At 39.1% G+C, this 14,791-nt stretch overlaps 1 protein-coding gene across 1 annotated transcript in view; it reads right to left on the reverse strand.

The window, feature by feature from the left end:
* Positions 1-14,791, reverse strand: part of plxdc2b (plexin domain containing 2b) — a 103,612-nt gene that overhangs the window by 42,392 nt on the left and 46,429 nt on the right. The window contains exons 3-4 of the mRNA XM_044340186.1: positions 7,040-7,186; positions 3,394-3,463 (exon numbers count right to left, since the gene is read on the reverse strand). Of these exons, the coding sequence (XP_044196121.1) occupies positions 3,394-3,463; positions 7,040-7,186 (217 nt within the window). The remainder of the gene's footprint in view (positions 1-3,393; positions 3,464-7,039; positions 7,187-14,791) is intronic.

Here is a 14,791-nt window from a genome sequence, read left to right on the forward strand (position 1 = left end):
GTTTATATCTAAATTAAATGTCTGGTTTTTAGGCTCTTTATTGCTGATTGATACAAAACTGTCCTGAGTCAGCCTGTGCTGAGTCAAGCATGTCTTACCTAAGAAAAATCCTTACACAGCACATTATGGTTTTATGTTTCACAACAGTGACGTCTTTGGAATATTTCTGAAACTGGCAATAGTCACCACCATTACTTGACAGACCTAAAAAGTGAAACTTCATTAGTCCAGAAAAAACAAATGAGAAGTCTCAACTTTTTTGGTCTTGGACATGAAACAGTGTCAAACCAGTGACCCTTTTTTAATACCAGTCTCCTAGAAATGAGTTTATATACTTGTTATTTGTTTTGCCAAATGAGTTTTGAGGGAGACGTATTTCCTGCTTGGATTATGTTCAGTAGCAATGTTTTTTTGTTTTTTTTTAGTGCAATGTTTTTGTTCTGCATGCAAGTCATACAGAGGTGGTCAGGGTTTAAGCCCTCGCTTTTGTCTTGCAGGGAGCATTTTTATATACGTTCACCTCAGGTTTTGGAACTTTGATCGTGTTTAACGTAGACATCCGACATCATAATAGCATATAAATAACTGAAAATCACAAAAAGCATGTTATGTCCCCTTTAAGGAGGGAAGGGAAGGCACCATGGTGCTTCAACCAATGTCTTCTTTAAACAAGAAGACATTTCTCTTGCCTTAACCAAATACTGTGCGAGCCTAAACATAAACCATAAACATGTTTAATCAGTTTTAAGTGCTTTGAGTGTTTATTGTATTGCAAGAGCAGATATAGTAGGTAAACTAATTAAAGATGTTTTCAGTGAAACAGTGAATATTTTGCAACTTGGGAGATATTTTCAGTAAAAACTTGCCTCATTATGTTGATTAAATGTAATTTAAGGGGCATTAGGTTTCTCTTAAACATATTTGCCGGTCCTAATTAGCAGGATATAAGTATAAGTTTTAAATTCTGTTGCTTGTCATTGGTTGCACTTCTCCAGTTGTTTAATTAGAGGCCTGAAGAGGTCCTATGGAATAAACTGCTGCACTGAAACTTGATCTCTTGGTAGTGGAGCAAAGACAACATCACGCTGTCTGATCCAGTTTACTCTCATGTGCTCCTTTAAGTTTCTGCTTCACACATGTTTTGTGTTTGGCTCCTCATATGTAAATGCTTTTGATCACAAATGAGCTAGTTAACAACATACAATACCTATAATTTGATTTTTAAAAAGGTTCGTGTGCTCATGTTCATGTCTTAATGCGTGTGTTTGTATTCTGGTTGTGAATTGTGACAGCTGGTCTAGTCGACAGCATGCCACAGCTGGATATCCGTCAACACAGCTGCTGGTGGTGAGATCGTATATCATCATATTCACAGTCTCTACATGCCGAGCCCTCCACACACACTCTTCAACACACACCGGACCACAACCAACTTGTCAGTTCACTACAAGAGCGACAGTACGCTGACAGTCACTTTGAACCCCCACAAATCACAGTTTTTGGAACATATTGTCACAACTGTATGAATAATTTCACTCTTTGTTGACATTTTCCATTTATTTTCACCTTATTCCTACACATATCTTAATGTATTCTGTCTATTTTCATTGTCTTGTTTCATTGTGGCTTTTAAGCAGCTGCAGTCTGTTGAAGTGACTTTATTACAACAGGCATTTGTAAACAAGACAATATGAAAGGGGGTTTTAAACATGTACAAAAATGCAAAAAACTCAATTGTATTAAAATTTTTTGGTCTGTAATTGAGACCTAAAGCCTTATTGTTTTAAATGAAAAGAAGAGATTGTTTAACCTGTTTTCAGTACAAATCAACTTGAAGATATAAACTCTAATTTCTGTAATAATCTTCCCACGCTGGATGTTTTTCTCAAATATTTTGAACATGTAAGACTCATACGATGGAGACTTTTTGCAGTGTGAATCACATTTTACTGTATGCGAAAACCACAAAAGTGAACTTAGACCTCAAGTGTTTCACGAGGCTTCGCGCCAACCCCATCTTGTTGGCCACATCGTAAACGTGTTTGAAAACTGGCTGCTGCGCTGTTTAGAAAGTAACTGTAACTGTGAAAATAAAAAACAAAAATGTAACTGTAACTCTGCTGCTCTTCCATCACACAATCTCTCCCTGCCGAGTTTAAGCGTGGGTACCAAAAAGGAAAAGAAAATATTTGCTGGAGTAAAAACAGTGACTTGCAATGAAACCGGGGAGAAAGGATGGTACAGTGGGGAGAGGAAGACGAGCTGACAGATAGGCCCTGAAATGGAGGGATATGAGGAGGGCGTAGTGGAGACAAAGCCCCAGAGGCCTGCAGGCGGCAGATAGCTTCTTCCTCCTCCTCCTCCTCCTCCTCCTGGGTCCCATCCCTCCATCTCTGTCTGGAATGCAAATTCTCATTATCTCCTCTGTGCTAGCAGCGAGCAGCGCCTGAGTCCGTCCATTCCTCCTCACCAGCATCCAGAACGTTTTTAAAGCCAACTCAACGTTGCCAGTGATCGAGGATCAAGTGGGGAAAATGAGACAGTGATGATAATGATGATAAGAGACACGATGGATTTTTTTCTTTATTATTCCAGTGGCAGTTGAACGCAGAGCACAGCATCTCTGAAATAGTTGGGTAAGAGCTGGGCTTTAGTCTTTGATGTGATAATAGCTAGTTGGGGTGTTGTGGTTTCGCCGTCAAGACTCAAGTGGAAAATTGCCTTGCACACTCTGGCAAACACGTCTGCTTCGTCACGTGTGTAACCCACACATAGACATCGACTATACTGATATCCATGTGTATCAGGGTGTGCTAGGCCACTTGGCCGAGGTAATTCTGTTTCCCAGCCAAACCCATCGGTCTGGTTTCTCTTCCAGTTAAGTCTGGTGTGGAACTGGTGGTGCTGATTGTTGGGAGTGGTTTGTTTTTTTACCCCTCCAGTCTAGCAGTCTATCCTGCAGAGGTGAGCACTGTAAATGCTTTGGTATCAGGCCGACTGCTCGACTGGTGGTTTTGTACTGTGGTTTGTGCCAGACGAGGCTTTTTAACCCTGGATCTTCTGATTTAGTTCGGGAATTCCCAGAAACAACGTCTAAAAGAAATAATTCATTGTTTGGTTCTTCTCAGTATTCAGGGGTGGGATCTTTTTGTACAGTGGCCACATTCACAGGTACACCAAGTACCAGAGACACATGCAGACACACACTTTCTTTTCTTTCTTCTCCCATTTCATAAATGCCAAGACTCCAGACTCATTTTATAAATCTTACCACATTCCCTCCAAAACCCCAGAGCAATAAAAACTGTCTGTGTACAGCATATACAGTATATCCAATAATAACACTAATAGCTATTATTGAGAGAACAAAGTCGAAGAACAGTGTTCACTTACCACCAGTTGCCACGGTGATTTCACGCAGGAAATGTCCATAAAAAGGGAAATCGAAGGACAGATTAACTCTCTGTGAGGGGAAAAACAGACAGATGACCCTGGTCAGACAGATAGAGGTGGAGGAGGATCAGAGGAGAGACTGTTTCTTTCAAAAACAACAAGGATTTAGAACAGGAAGAAAATGTGGAAAGAAACACAGTGAAGTATATCTGCTCTGCTTTGTGGTCATTTCAGATAAGAAACATAAAACAGAGATCTAAAGAGGAATGTATATGTATATATAAGAAAAATATGCACATGACCTTTAACACATATTAGTATGAGAGGAAAGAAAAATCATGTCCTCCTAAAAATATCACAATTTCAGGAAAGTAATCATGTCCTCATTACAATATACAACACTAAATGTATGTTGATTAATGAGGCGTAAAGCACCTCTTAAGACCCTCATGACTAAATACCTATTTACATACTGTACAGTTCACTGTATATATATATATAGATCTCTAATTTATGGAAGCCCATTTCTGCCATAACAAAAAATAGATGAAAGGTTAGCGATGACAAAAATAAAAATACTTGTGGTAAGCCAGAACTATGAGATAATAAGTAAGTCTCTAAGTAAAACATTATATAAGTTAAAAAAAGATCATATCAAAACATTCTCCTTTTCATTGAATCATAGTAAACTAAAAATTAGTAAACAAAAAAGGAATGAACAAAATAGAGAACAAGACAGCAAGTCTATAAAGTATGTCTAAAATTATAATAAAAAATTTTCATCTTTATCTTTCAAACTTTCCAGTTTTTTTTCTTTTTTCCGTCAGAATTTGTCTTCCATATCATCCGCAAATATGTTCAGTGTTGACAGGAATTAACAGAAAATAAAATGAGATTTAAGATACGTATTATAAAATTACTCTTGGTCCAATGCACAACAATTGCTCATGAACATTACCGCAAAACATGGCTTTTGTATTCATTATTTTATCCCAGGATTGAATATGCTACAGTCACTTCACACTGCTGCCAGAAAACGTTATGGAGAAGGACAGTCCACAGTAAACAAGCTATTATACATGATCCTAGATTATGCCTGAGGGAATACTCCTGTGGCAAACCGCGCTGAATCTCACAAACTGTATGGCCAATCCACAGCTTAACTTTTCCACAATGCTGTGATGAAGTTGACCTCTGCGGCTGTGTTTTGTTTTACGACCTCATTGGCCAATTTCTCTCAGTGTCGGGGGCCAGAGCGCTGGCCAGAGCAGTGCCAGGAAGCTCTCTGCAATTCCTGTTCCAGTACTCAGACTTTTATGCATTTTCTCAAGACTTTAACTGCCATCATAATAAACTGTATTTATTTAAAATGTTACTCTGCTGACACAGTGGCTGAATTTCAGCACAGATGGTTTTCACTTCTTCTCGCAATACAATCTCACAATCAAATTATGCAGGCAAGATTTCCATATCTGCTTGGCTGCCCATCGAATTGGGAGATGCATTTATCGATTTTTACAGACAGAGCCAAAGTCAGAGAAACCTCCCACGTCCGTCCTATATTATTTGGAAGAAAAGCCTCGCCTCATAGCCAGGTTGTTCTGTGGCTAAAAAAGAATAGCTTGCCTCCAATTGTATGCTCCAATCCATCATTACACGACAGAAGGTAGATGAGCAGAATGCACAATGTGGGACTCTATTCTGTTTCCTCGCCAGCTATTGTTCATCCTGGGTGCTTTTTTTTTTTTTTTTTTTTTTTTTAAGTCTGTGACTGCCCTGCTTGCTGGCATGCTGCTCTGTCTCTCCAGTCAGTCTGCTGCTGCCTTGTGTGACTTCATCAGTATGCACCTCACATGGGTCACCTGCCTGTGCAGAGGTGGAGGGAGGGGAGCTTTTAAACTTGCAGCTCCTTCACCGTGTTTCGGTCTTATCTCCATGTTTTTAATGGTAGAAATTAAAAAAATATATATATATATATATACTGTAAGCCCACAGTGCAAAGTCCTTCAAGTCATGGCTTTTCAGATGAAATATTATCGAACACTGACTGTGATTCTCCTCTCTGTCAATATACGGGTAGCGGTCAATCTATCAGTTGGGGCTTGAGGGTGTAGCCACGGTCGAGTTTTCCTCAATGCTTCTGTACTGTAATTCATATTTTAGCAAAATGTTTGTGTTTACTGAGAAATATGTACACATACACCGTACACAAAACAAAATATGCACAAGAATACCAAGAAGACCTATCTCTACTTTGTGTTGCTGCCACTGGTTTTATCTTTCTGTTTATCTTTAAGCCCGCATCAGTTACTAAACTAACCGGCTCGGTCAGAACTGGTTTCTGAACACTGATCGGCATCATGTGTGTGTGAACATGTGTGTACTCGAGACAATGGGATCTACAAATGCAGATCAGTATTAGTAGGAACAGTTGAAACAGTTTTGGGTATATAAGTTATATTTGGTAAGGTTCATTATTAAGTAAACAATTCATAATATGATTTATATATGATTGGTTTTTACACACAGTTCAATTAACTACTTAAAGAATACTAAAAGCACAACTTTTTCTTCTCTCTCATTGACAAATATAGAATCTATGAAAATGCAAATATTAATTTCAGAAGTTTAATTGCTATACACAAGATGTGTCCTACTTCCCTGAGAAGTCTATTCTCAGTGTGTGTGCACTGGAGGTTTCCCATTTCTGCATCACACTTGTGTAACAGTGTTTTCAAACCTGCCTTGTTAGACCGGTTGAATCGGACTCTAGTCCATTTTCCTCTTGATGCGATTCGTTTGGGCAGGTCTGAACACTGCAATCGTACTCGGGTGTGAAACAAAACAACTGTATGGAGACCCTCTGAGGAAGTGGTCTCGGTCCCAAATGAATTCTGGAGCGGTTTGTTTTTTGTGGGAACGTGATTCGTCTTCAATCCGACCCAACTACAAGGCGTACTCTGCCAGTTTGAGCTGAACGGCTACTTTAGCCAGGTACGCCTTACATATCGCAATGCAGATGAGCTCGTTGCTACAGTAGCAACGAGCAGGAGAATAAATGAATAAATCAAGATCCGACCTGGATCCAGTGTTTATGTTCTTGCTCCTGCCCCAGACACAATTAACCAATGAGCAGAGTGAACAATCTCACGTGGTGTTTATTGATGCGTTTTGGTTCACTTCAATTTTTTTCTGTGTGAAAAGAAACCAAAACCATCGGGAAAAAGCAACATATTTAGCAAACTCAACCACTGATTCGGACCAGAGCAAACAACGCTATATGTTTAGAAAGCCCCTAGTTGCATACTGGACCACAGTTGGCTCCAAACTAGTTGTGATGTCACAAATCATGGTCTTTCATGGACCCCTTTAACTCAGATTTAAGGTGAGCACGGAGAAATTTTCCACTCTCGGCAGATGAATGTGAAAACAGTCCTCTGATGTCAAACTCTGCTCATAGATCATTCTGCACAGTGAATCTCAAACCTCCAACTGAAGGAGAAATAAATAAAACTCTTTTTTTTTTTTTTTAAATGGAGGGGAACTTTAAATTTGCCAAGACTAAAACCAAAAATCACCAGCTTAAACGCTTAACTCTTAAATTCAATATCAAGTAAATCCCCTCTCATGTCATTTGTTGACTTACCGCTGCTTGTCTGTGTGTGTTGGACAGAATCCCGTGGATCTTCACTTTCTCCTTGTCCATCTGCTCGATATTTACCCACAAGTCCTTGCTCATCTGATCTGCTGGGCCGTATGTTTTTGATGTGTAGTAGTTGTGATCTGTATCCTCCTATAGAAATAAAAAAAACAAACAGAGGTAACAAAGGTAATTTAGAGGAATGTAATACAGCTTGAGGAACGAGTGGATTTCATTGTGTTGCTCTGTGAATTAATCTGATGGAGTCTGTTCTCTTATTATACTGTATACAGTGTACTGAATATAAAAACAACTTTATAAAAGAGATACCCTGCAGGTCATTGTTCCTCTAAACTACTATGAGCTCAAATTACATTCAAAGCTAATACACTGTTAGCTGCAATTTCTCAAAACAATTTAAACCTTTACTCAAACAGAAAACTTACACGCAGTGCAACTCAATAATAGAATATTTTCAATTTTCCTGCAGAACAAATTACCTGCTAAATTAGATTATGTGGCAATTAAAAAAAAAAAAAATCCCCATTATTTGTGTGTGTGTGTGTGTGCAGACGTGCTGCGTGTGCATTTTCTTCGTCTTTTCATTCAAGTCTCTTTCATTAGGGCGCAACGAGCACATGAAGTGGTTTTAATGTGTACTAATCAAATTACAAAAACAAGAAACCAATCAAGCTAAACATCTTTCGCTCTTAAAAAAAAGCCCCAAGCAGACTGCAAAGTCAGGATTGCCTTTTATAAGAGAAACATTCATGGAGTTTTATAAGCCATGCAGGAGAGGCTTGTCTGCTTTTATTGTTTCCTGTACAGAATTAGGAAGAATGCTCGTGTCGCGAGCCTCCCGTTGCTTGTCTCTTTCCCTCTGGGTCTAATAAGATACCTTACAGCTGTGTCTTTTATCTAAAACATTTTTAAAGTTGATGTTTTGCTGGATGGGGCGTCGGGGATAGTGTACACTGCTTCTAACTGTGATCTTACTAATAGGAACTCACACAGATCTGTGAATACTTTGATATATTGGAGGTATTATTCAGTGCTACTGCGCTTTGCTTGTCAAAGGCCATGAGACAAACATTAATTAAAGTACAATCCTTCCCTGTTCAGTTCAATTTGCTTCAAGGATTCATATTTCCCTCATATTTCCAATCTAGTACCTCTACACAACATTAAGCCTGGAATATAAGACAGAGAGATAATGTTTCAGGCTTAGCAAAGCCTCTGCGGGATTGATAAATATCATAATTCCAAAGGGGGTTCAGCCATATAGGTGGTATTGCTTTTGATTCATTTGTAGATTTAAACAAACATTGCCAGGAGCCTTTCATCACAGCTTAAAGTGGAGACAAATTGTGTCAGGGAGCCTCCAGGCAGCCTCAGTCAGCACATTACGTTCAGAATAGAAAACAAGGGCCGTTGTAAAAGAAGCAGACACAAAAGCGAAGGCTGTAAAGTTTCCTGCTAATCAGCACAAGATGTTTTTGTCTTGAGGAGAAAGTCTAGGGAGATAGGAGCTCCTCAGAGGTGAAAGGGGCCAGCTGGTGGTTCTTTCCCTTCTTTCGGGAAGAGTGAAGCGGAAGGTGGGCAGGGTGCCATCGTCCAGCTGGGTGTAGGTGGACATGAAGCTGTGAGGGCTTTTCAGGACCACAGCAAACAGAGTACAGGGAGCAGAGACACTGTCACACACACACACACACACACACACACACACACACACACACACAAAAGTACAAAAGAGAATACAGAGAGTTTTCTTGTGATAGGTTGTGAGAGAAAGGTTGCAACAAAATGTGCCAGCATTTTCATATTCCTCCAATCTATTGGCTTAACAAGCACTTTAACTTTAACTAGAGCTGCAATGATTTGTCAATAATTGATTAGTTGCCAAATATTAAATTAATAGCCAGGTATTCTGATAATCAATTAATCATTTTGAGTCATTCTTTAAACGTTAAATCTGAATTTTTGATAGATTATTATAAAGGAAAATCAGCCTTTATGTCTAATACTGTGCTAATGCAAACTCATGCATTTGTAGTACAGTATATTTAATAAAACACAAGAAGCTAATTTCTACATATGTTGCATTTACTGTATTAAGGCTCCAACTAAAAATTATTTTCATGACTGATTAATCTGCTGATTATTTTCTTAATTAATTGATTCATCGTTTTCTCTATAAAATAGCAGAAAATAGTGAAAAATTTCTTAGAGCTCATGGTGACGTCTTCAAATATCTTGTTTTATCTGATCGACAGTCCAAAATCTGAATATAATCAGTTTACTTTCATGTATAACAGAGAAAAGCTTCAAATTGTCACATTTGAGAAGCTGCAACCATCAAATTTCTGGCGTTTTTTGCTTAAAAAACACACACACAAACACAAATCTATTGGGATAAGTTACACTTGATCCTCACTCAGTAGATGCCTGAGGTGCACTAAAACGCTCAGAGGAGGTTAATGGAGGATAGATGGCCACATGATGAAAGGGTGAGAGGAGAGAGGGACTGTAACCCCTTCATCCTGTAAGAAAATGGGAGTGGAGAAAACAAATATCTGGCTGTAGACTGCCAAAAAAAAAAAAAAAAAAAAGATTCATTCTCATCTCAGACAGAGAGCTGCCCACTTCATTAATACTGCAGTATACTGAGACCTGGATGTCTGGTGCCAACATGTTTTCACTCCTAAATGGCTCAATAATACAGGAGAGATCTTAAATAAAAGGAATTTATCGCTTCGCCTTTATGAGATTATTCTGGATGTTTTGAAATGTTTCTTTAAGCTGATACTGAAGAGGAAGTCGTGCCTGTGATTCACTTAGACAGGATGATAGTGTTTGGCAAAACAAATAAATAAAAGAAAAGTACACTGAAAACTGTAATCCCCTCAACTGCAACCATGTCTCTGCTCCTGAGAAAATACAATTTCACGTATGCACAAGGAGTATTTGAGCCTTGAATAAATGTTCCAGTGTGTTGGGATTAAGCTGCCTTCCTCATATTTATTTTTCCCAAGAGTGTATCATCCTGCACATACACACACACACACGTGCGTGCCCCGGTTAAATCAGACTGAGGCATGTTTGAAAGAGCATTAAAAGGACGCCTTCACTCATGTGTGCAGCTCTTCATCAGCTGTTAATGCCTGTGATCCATTATTCATCGTCCTGTCTCCTGCCAGTTGTAGCAGTTTGATGGTATTGGTGGTGTGTGTGTGTGTATGTGTGTGTGTATGTGTGTGTGTGGTGAAACTCAACAATGTGAAATCACAAACTGGTCTGTGCTGTACCAGACAACTTCTAATTCATTTTAACCTTAGGATGGTCTACTATGAGCCAGTTAGTTAGTTTTTACTTCCTTATCTTGCCAAACATTTGGTTCATCACATGAGATTACAAGATGCCTGTTGGACTGCAATTAATGATTATTTTCATTATCAATTAATCATTTAATCTATGAAATGCTAAAAACATTGTGAAAAAGTGCCAATCATAATTTCTCAGAGCCCATGGTGATGTCAGTTTGCTTGTTTTGTCTTATTAACAGCCCCGAACCTTAAGATATTCAATTTACTGTCATATTTCAGAAGCTGTAACTAAAGACTATTTGACATTCTTGCTTGAAAAATGACAATTACTTGATGATCAACTTTATTTTGATAAACTGACTAATCGTTGCAGCTATAGACGCTTCTATTTATCACACATATTAAACATACATCTTTGGGTAATACAAAACCAAAAGAGAAAACACCTAATTTTATTATATTACTGTGCTTGTACTTCTATACACTTTCAAATAACATATTTATGTGAAAAGAATAGCAGGAAAAAGAAGAAATCTTCAGTTTATCCTCATAAAAGGCTTTTTTTCTCATCTCCTAAGCTTTGTCCAACTAGCTAATTGAAATGCTTCATATGCAAACAGACAACTCAGTATGAATTCATACTTAAGGCAAATAAAATGTAAAAAACAACAAAATAAAAAACCCCCACAGTGAATCAGTCTTAACATTTGTGACAAATAGGATCTGACAGCTTTTCAACTGAATAAATATTCATGTGTGGAAAGAAATGGATGGAGAGAGTGGAAATATGGAGAGAATAAAGTAAATAAGCAGCCTGAGGTGCATCCAGGCACCTGATTTATAATTCAAGCCTTCCTCGGGTCAGTGGTTGTACGGCATATCTCATGAATTGGATTTGAAAACTGTCTGATGGGTTCAGACAGGCTGTGTGTGCAAGGCTCTACTTTAAAGTGATGTTAGGGGACGTAGAGGTACACAAAGTGCCCTGAACTACACAATCTATTCACAAACTTTGCTGTCTTTGTTCATCTGAGAGAATGATCGTAAACCGGCATGCAAGAAGATGATCCTCAGTCCGAGAGTTCCAAAATCGAAGCAGACTGGACACAGACTGAAACTTAAACGACTACAGGTTCATCTGAAGAGCAGCTGCTAGAGATGGTGTAGCACTGCAGAGTTTAAACATTGAACAACATAAATGCAGTAAACATCCCTCTCCAAACACGTTATCCTTGAGGAATCTCTTAACAAACATGACAAACTGAGACAAAACAAACAAAGGAGGAAAAAAAAAAACAACCAAATCTCATTTGCATTCACTGCAGGTTTTGAATATGGATCGTGGAAAGAGTAAAAGTAGCTCTGGGAATCAAGTGAAGTAATGAAAATGAGCAGCTTGCTGTCTCCATGTGAAATCTCTCCCTTAAGAAATACGTAAATAAACAGTGAATGTACTGAAGCATGTAAGCCCCAGAGAGCCTCTCGAACAGCCACAGACATCCAATAACAGCCCTCCATCGTAAACCACACCCTTATTACAACACATCAAAACAAGCTCCACAAACAACACCAGCAGTAGGATGGATGGACCCACCAAACACCAATATGCTGTATGCTTTTACTGGCGAACTGACATGTCTGATGTTGGTTAAATCATCAAGACAGGCTGTACTTTAGTGTAGATATGAACAGCCAGGCGTGAAACTGTGCACGTTCATTCCAGGGGAAACATGAGAAGAAATATGTCTCTCTTGGCTTCCTTTGTGGCGTTGTAACATGATACCAGATTTGAAAAAGGAGCAGTCTGTGCAGTTCAGACATACAAGTGGCTGCCACATGTCCTCCTCTGTGTGTATATGTATAGTTTGTTTATTCTCCTCGTAAAGAGAGGACGTAAAACGGTGCCTCCTGACAGCTGTAAGCAACCTCTAAAGTAAGATTTCTCAAAGTTGAGGTCAGGAACTCATGTTGGCTCGATCGGTACGCAGGTGGTTCCTCAGATTAAGGAAGAAAATAGCACTTTGTTAAAAAAGTATGGACTTGCTTGGATATTTCGGGGATGGCTGATGAGCCGGGTGGTGGGCTTGTTGTGAGAGGGACGGTAAAATAATATCTGAATGGTTTATTTCACCACTGTTGTGTGATTTCTATGTTTTACATGTAGATTTGTGTATGCTTGTAGATGCTCTGGGGTCCGTTTCACCATATTTGCAACTCACAACATGATTTCCTCTTGCATTCATTTTGACATGTTTTAACTAATCAAAAGAAAAAACACACTTGCAGCCAGTGCATGGGACAGGACACACAAAATTATCTGCAATTTGTGAGAGACAAACATTTGTGAAATGGGACACTGGCACTTCTTTCTGATTTGTGTATAGGCAGCGTTTGCATATTGCTTTTGTGAAACTGGTCTCAGGATGTTACAACTCGCTGTGACTTGTGAAGGAACAGTTGTCACATTTAAAAAAAACTGGAAATAGGACGTCCTGTTGGCTTAATGGTCTAAGACGGTGATTTTATTTTTAATGCTGCTATACCAAAATGGCAAAGAAAATGAAAAGGCTGTTTTTAATGTATTCTATGGGACTAATATATGTGTGAATACTGAAAATAAATCATATTTTGGAACTATATTACCATTTATATACACACAAGCTTCTATCCATGCTTATGAAAACAGAACACAAAAGCATGAACATTAAATTACATAACAACCTAACAGCTGCGGTTGTGAGAATGTTTGGGATGTAAAAACAAGGTCATGGTCCAAGAAAAGATTGAGGAATTGCCCCGAACCAGCTCTTTGAACTATAACAAACAACAAAAACACAACCGCTAACTGCCGAGAGCCATTACTGACAGCATGTCTAGACTAGCACAAACTTTCTGTCTTGCCGAATAAAAGAAATGGTGACGAGTCCTGTCTTGAATTCAGCGATACTGACTCGTTCCCACAGTTTGTTCCAACTTTGCCTTATTCTATCTCACAGTGACCTAAAGACACCTTCAACAGGAGAAGCCGTTTAAAACCGAGGTAATGATCTGGAGAGCCGATATAGTGACTCACAATCACTCAGGGCGTCAGACAGTCTGCTGTTAAGGCCACTGTTATAAACCTGCATGTCGAGGTGAGATGAGTCTATTGTTGGAAACTTGTGTTATGGCACCAGTTAACCCAAACACAGACTGACCTCAAAGCAAAGACAACGAAGGAGATGGGGAGATTTCTTTTGTGGTATAAAGTGGAAGCCTGATTTGTGGAAAAATAAAATAATTTGTCTTTAAACCTCTCACCACTAAAGATGCATCCAAGTCCAGCCTTAAACAACTTAACACAGTTGAATAACAGCTAAACAACATAAGCAGTGGTTTCCCTGAGAGCTGAGAGCTCCTGAAAAGAAACTCCAAAGCGTAAAGGACTTTCTTTAAAGGCTCCTTTCCTTTCTTCGTTTTTGTAATTAACGAGGTGCAACTGTGATTTAGTGTCCTGACGTTTTAATCTTTGTAAACTTGGCTCATGGCGCAGCATTGTGAAGATGTCAGTCGCTAAATTCAGGCCCTCTAATAAGTGTGCTGGTGCTCATCTTTGAAATTACTGCCCACACATGTTAATAAGATTTGAAGACTTGTAGTAGCTCTGACGTCTGCCGTGTGGGCTAGCTGTTTTCTCCTGTTTCAAGTCTTTATGCTAAGCTACGCTAACTGGCTCCAGGGTACAGCTTCATACTTAACGCACAGACGTGAGGGTGAAAGTGCTCGCTCGTGGAGGAATTGTTGAGTCTCTGTAAATTAAAGAGTACGGTCAAGACCTGCTCTATGTGAAAAGTGCCCTGGATTCACTATTTTGAAACCAAATCAATCAATCAAAAAAAAAATCTATCTTAAGAGAAGCAGAGACCAGTTCATCAACAGGAAGTAGCCTCAACAGACAAGACAACCTGTGTTTAAGGGCTGCAATTCTTCATTTTTTCTGGACAGGAAATTTGGTTGCAAATCACAAACTGACGCAGACAAACATGTTGATGGAAGGGAGGTGTGCCTATAAAAAGTAAATTATGACAGAAAATGACTCTTGGAATGTGTTGACCATTTTAGATTGATGATATATGGCTCTGTAAAAGTAGATTTTGTCTTTAAGCGGACATACAGTTCCTTCCTCTGAGTTGTTTTCTAACCAGTTGAAGCTCCTTCAGTGCAGAGAGGAGATAGACTTTAAATCCATTCAGCTCACTGCAGGCTGGAGGATTTCAGCTCAGCGTCTACTGCTTCTGCCCTCTGAATATGAAGGCTTTTCTCATGTCAACAAAGTGTTGGTGGCAGGTGAGGGTGTGTGTGTGTGTGTGTGTGTGTGTGTGTGTGTGTGTGTGTGTGTGTTGGGTAACGACAGGAAGAATGACAGGTTGTTTGTGCTGTGGGCTGCTTTTCCATT

This window comes from Thunnus albacares, chromosome 21, assembly GCF_914725855.1.
Source record: "Thunnus albacares chromosome 21, fThuAlb1.1, whole genome shotgun sequence".
Taxonomy (NCBI): Eukaryota; Metazoa; Chordata; class Actinopteri; order Scombriformes; family Scombridae; genus Thunnus; species Thunnus albacares.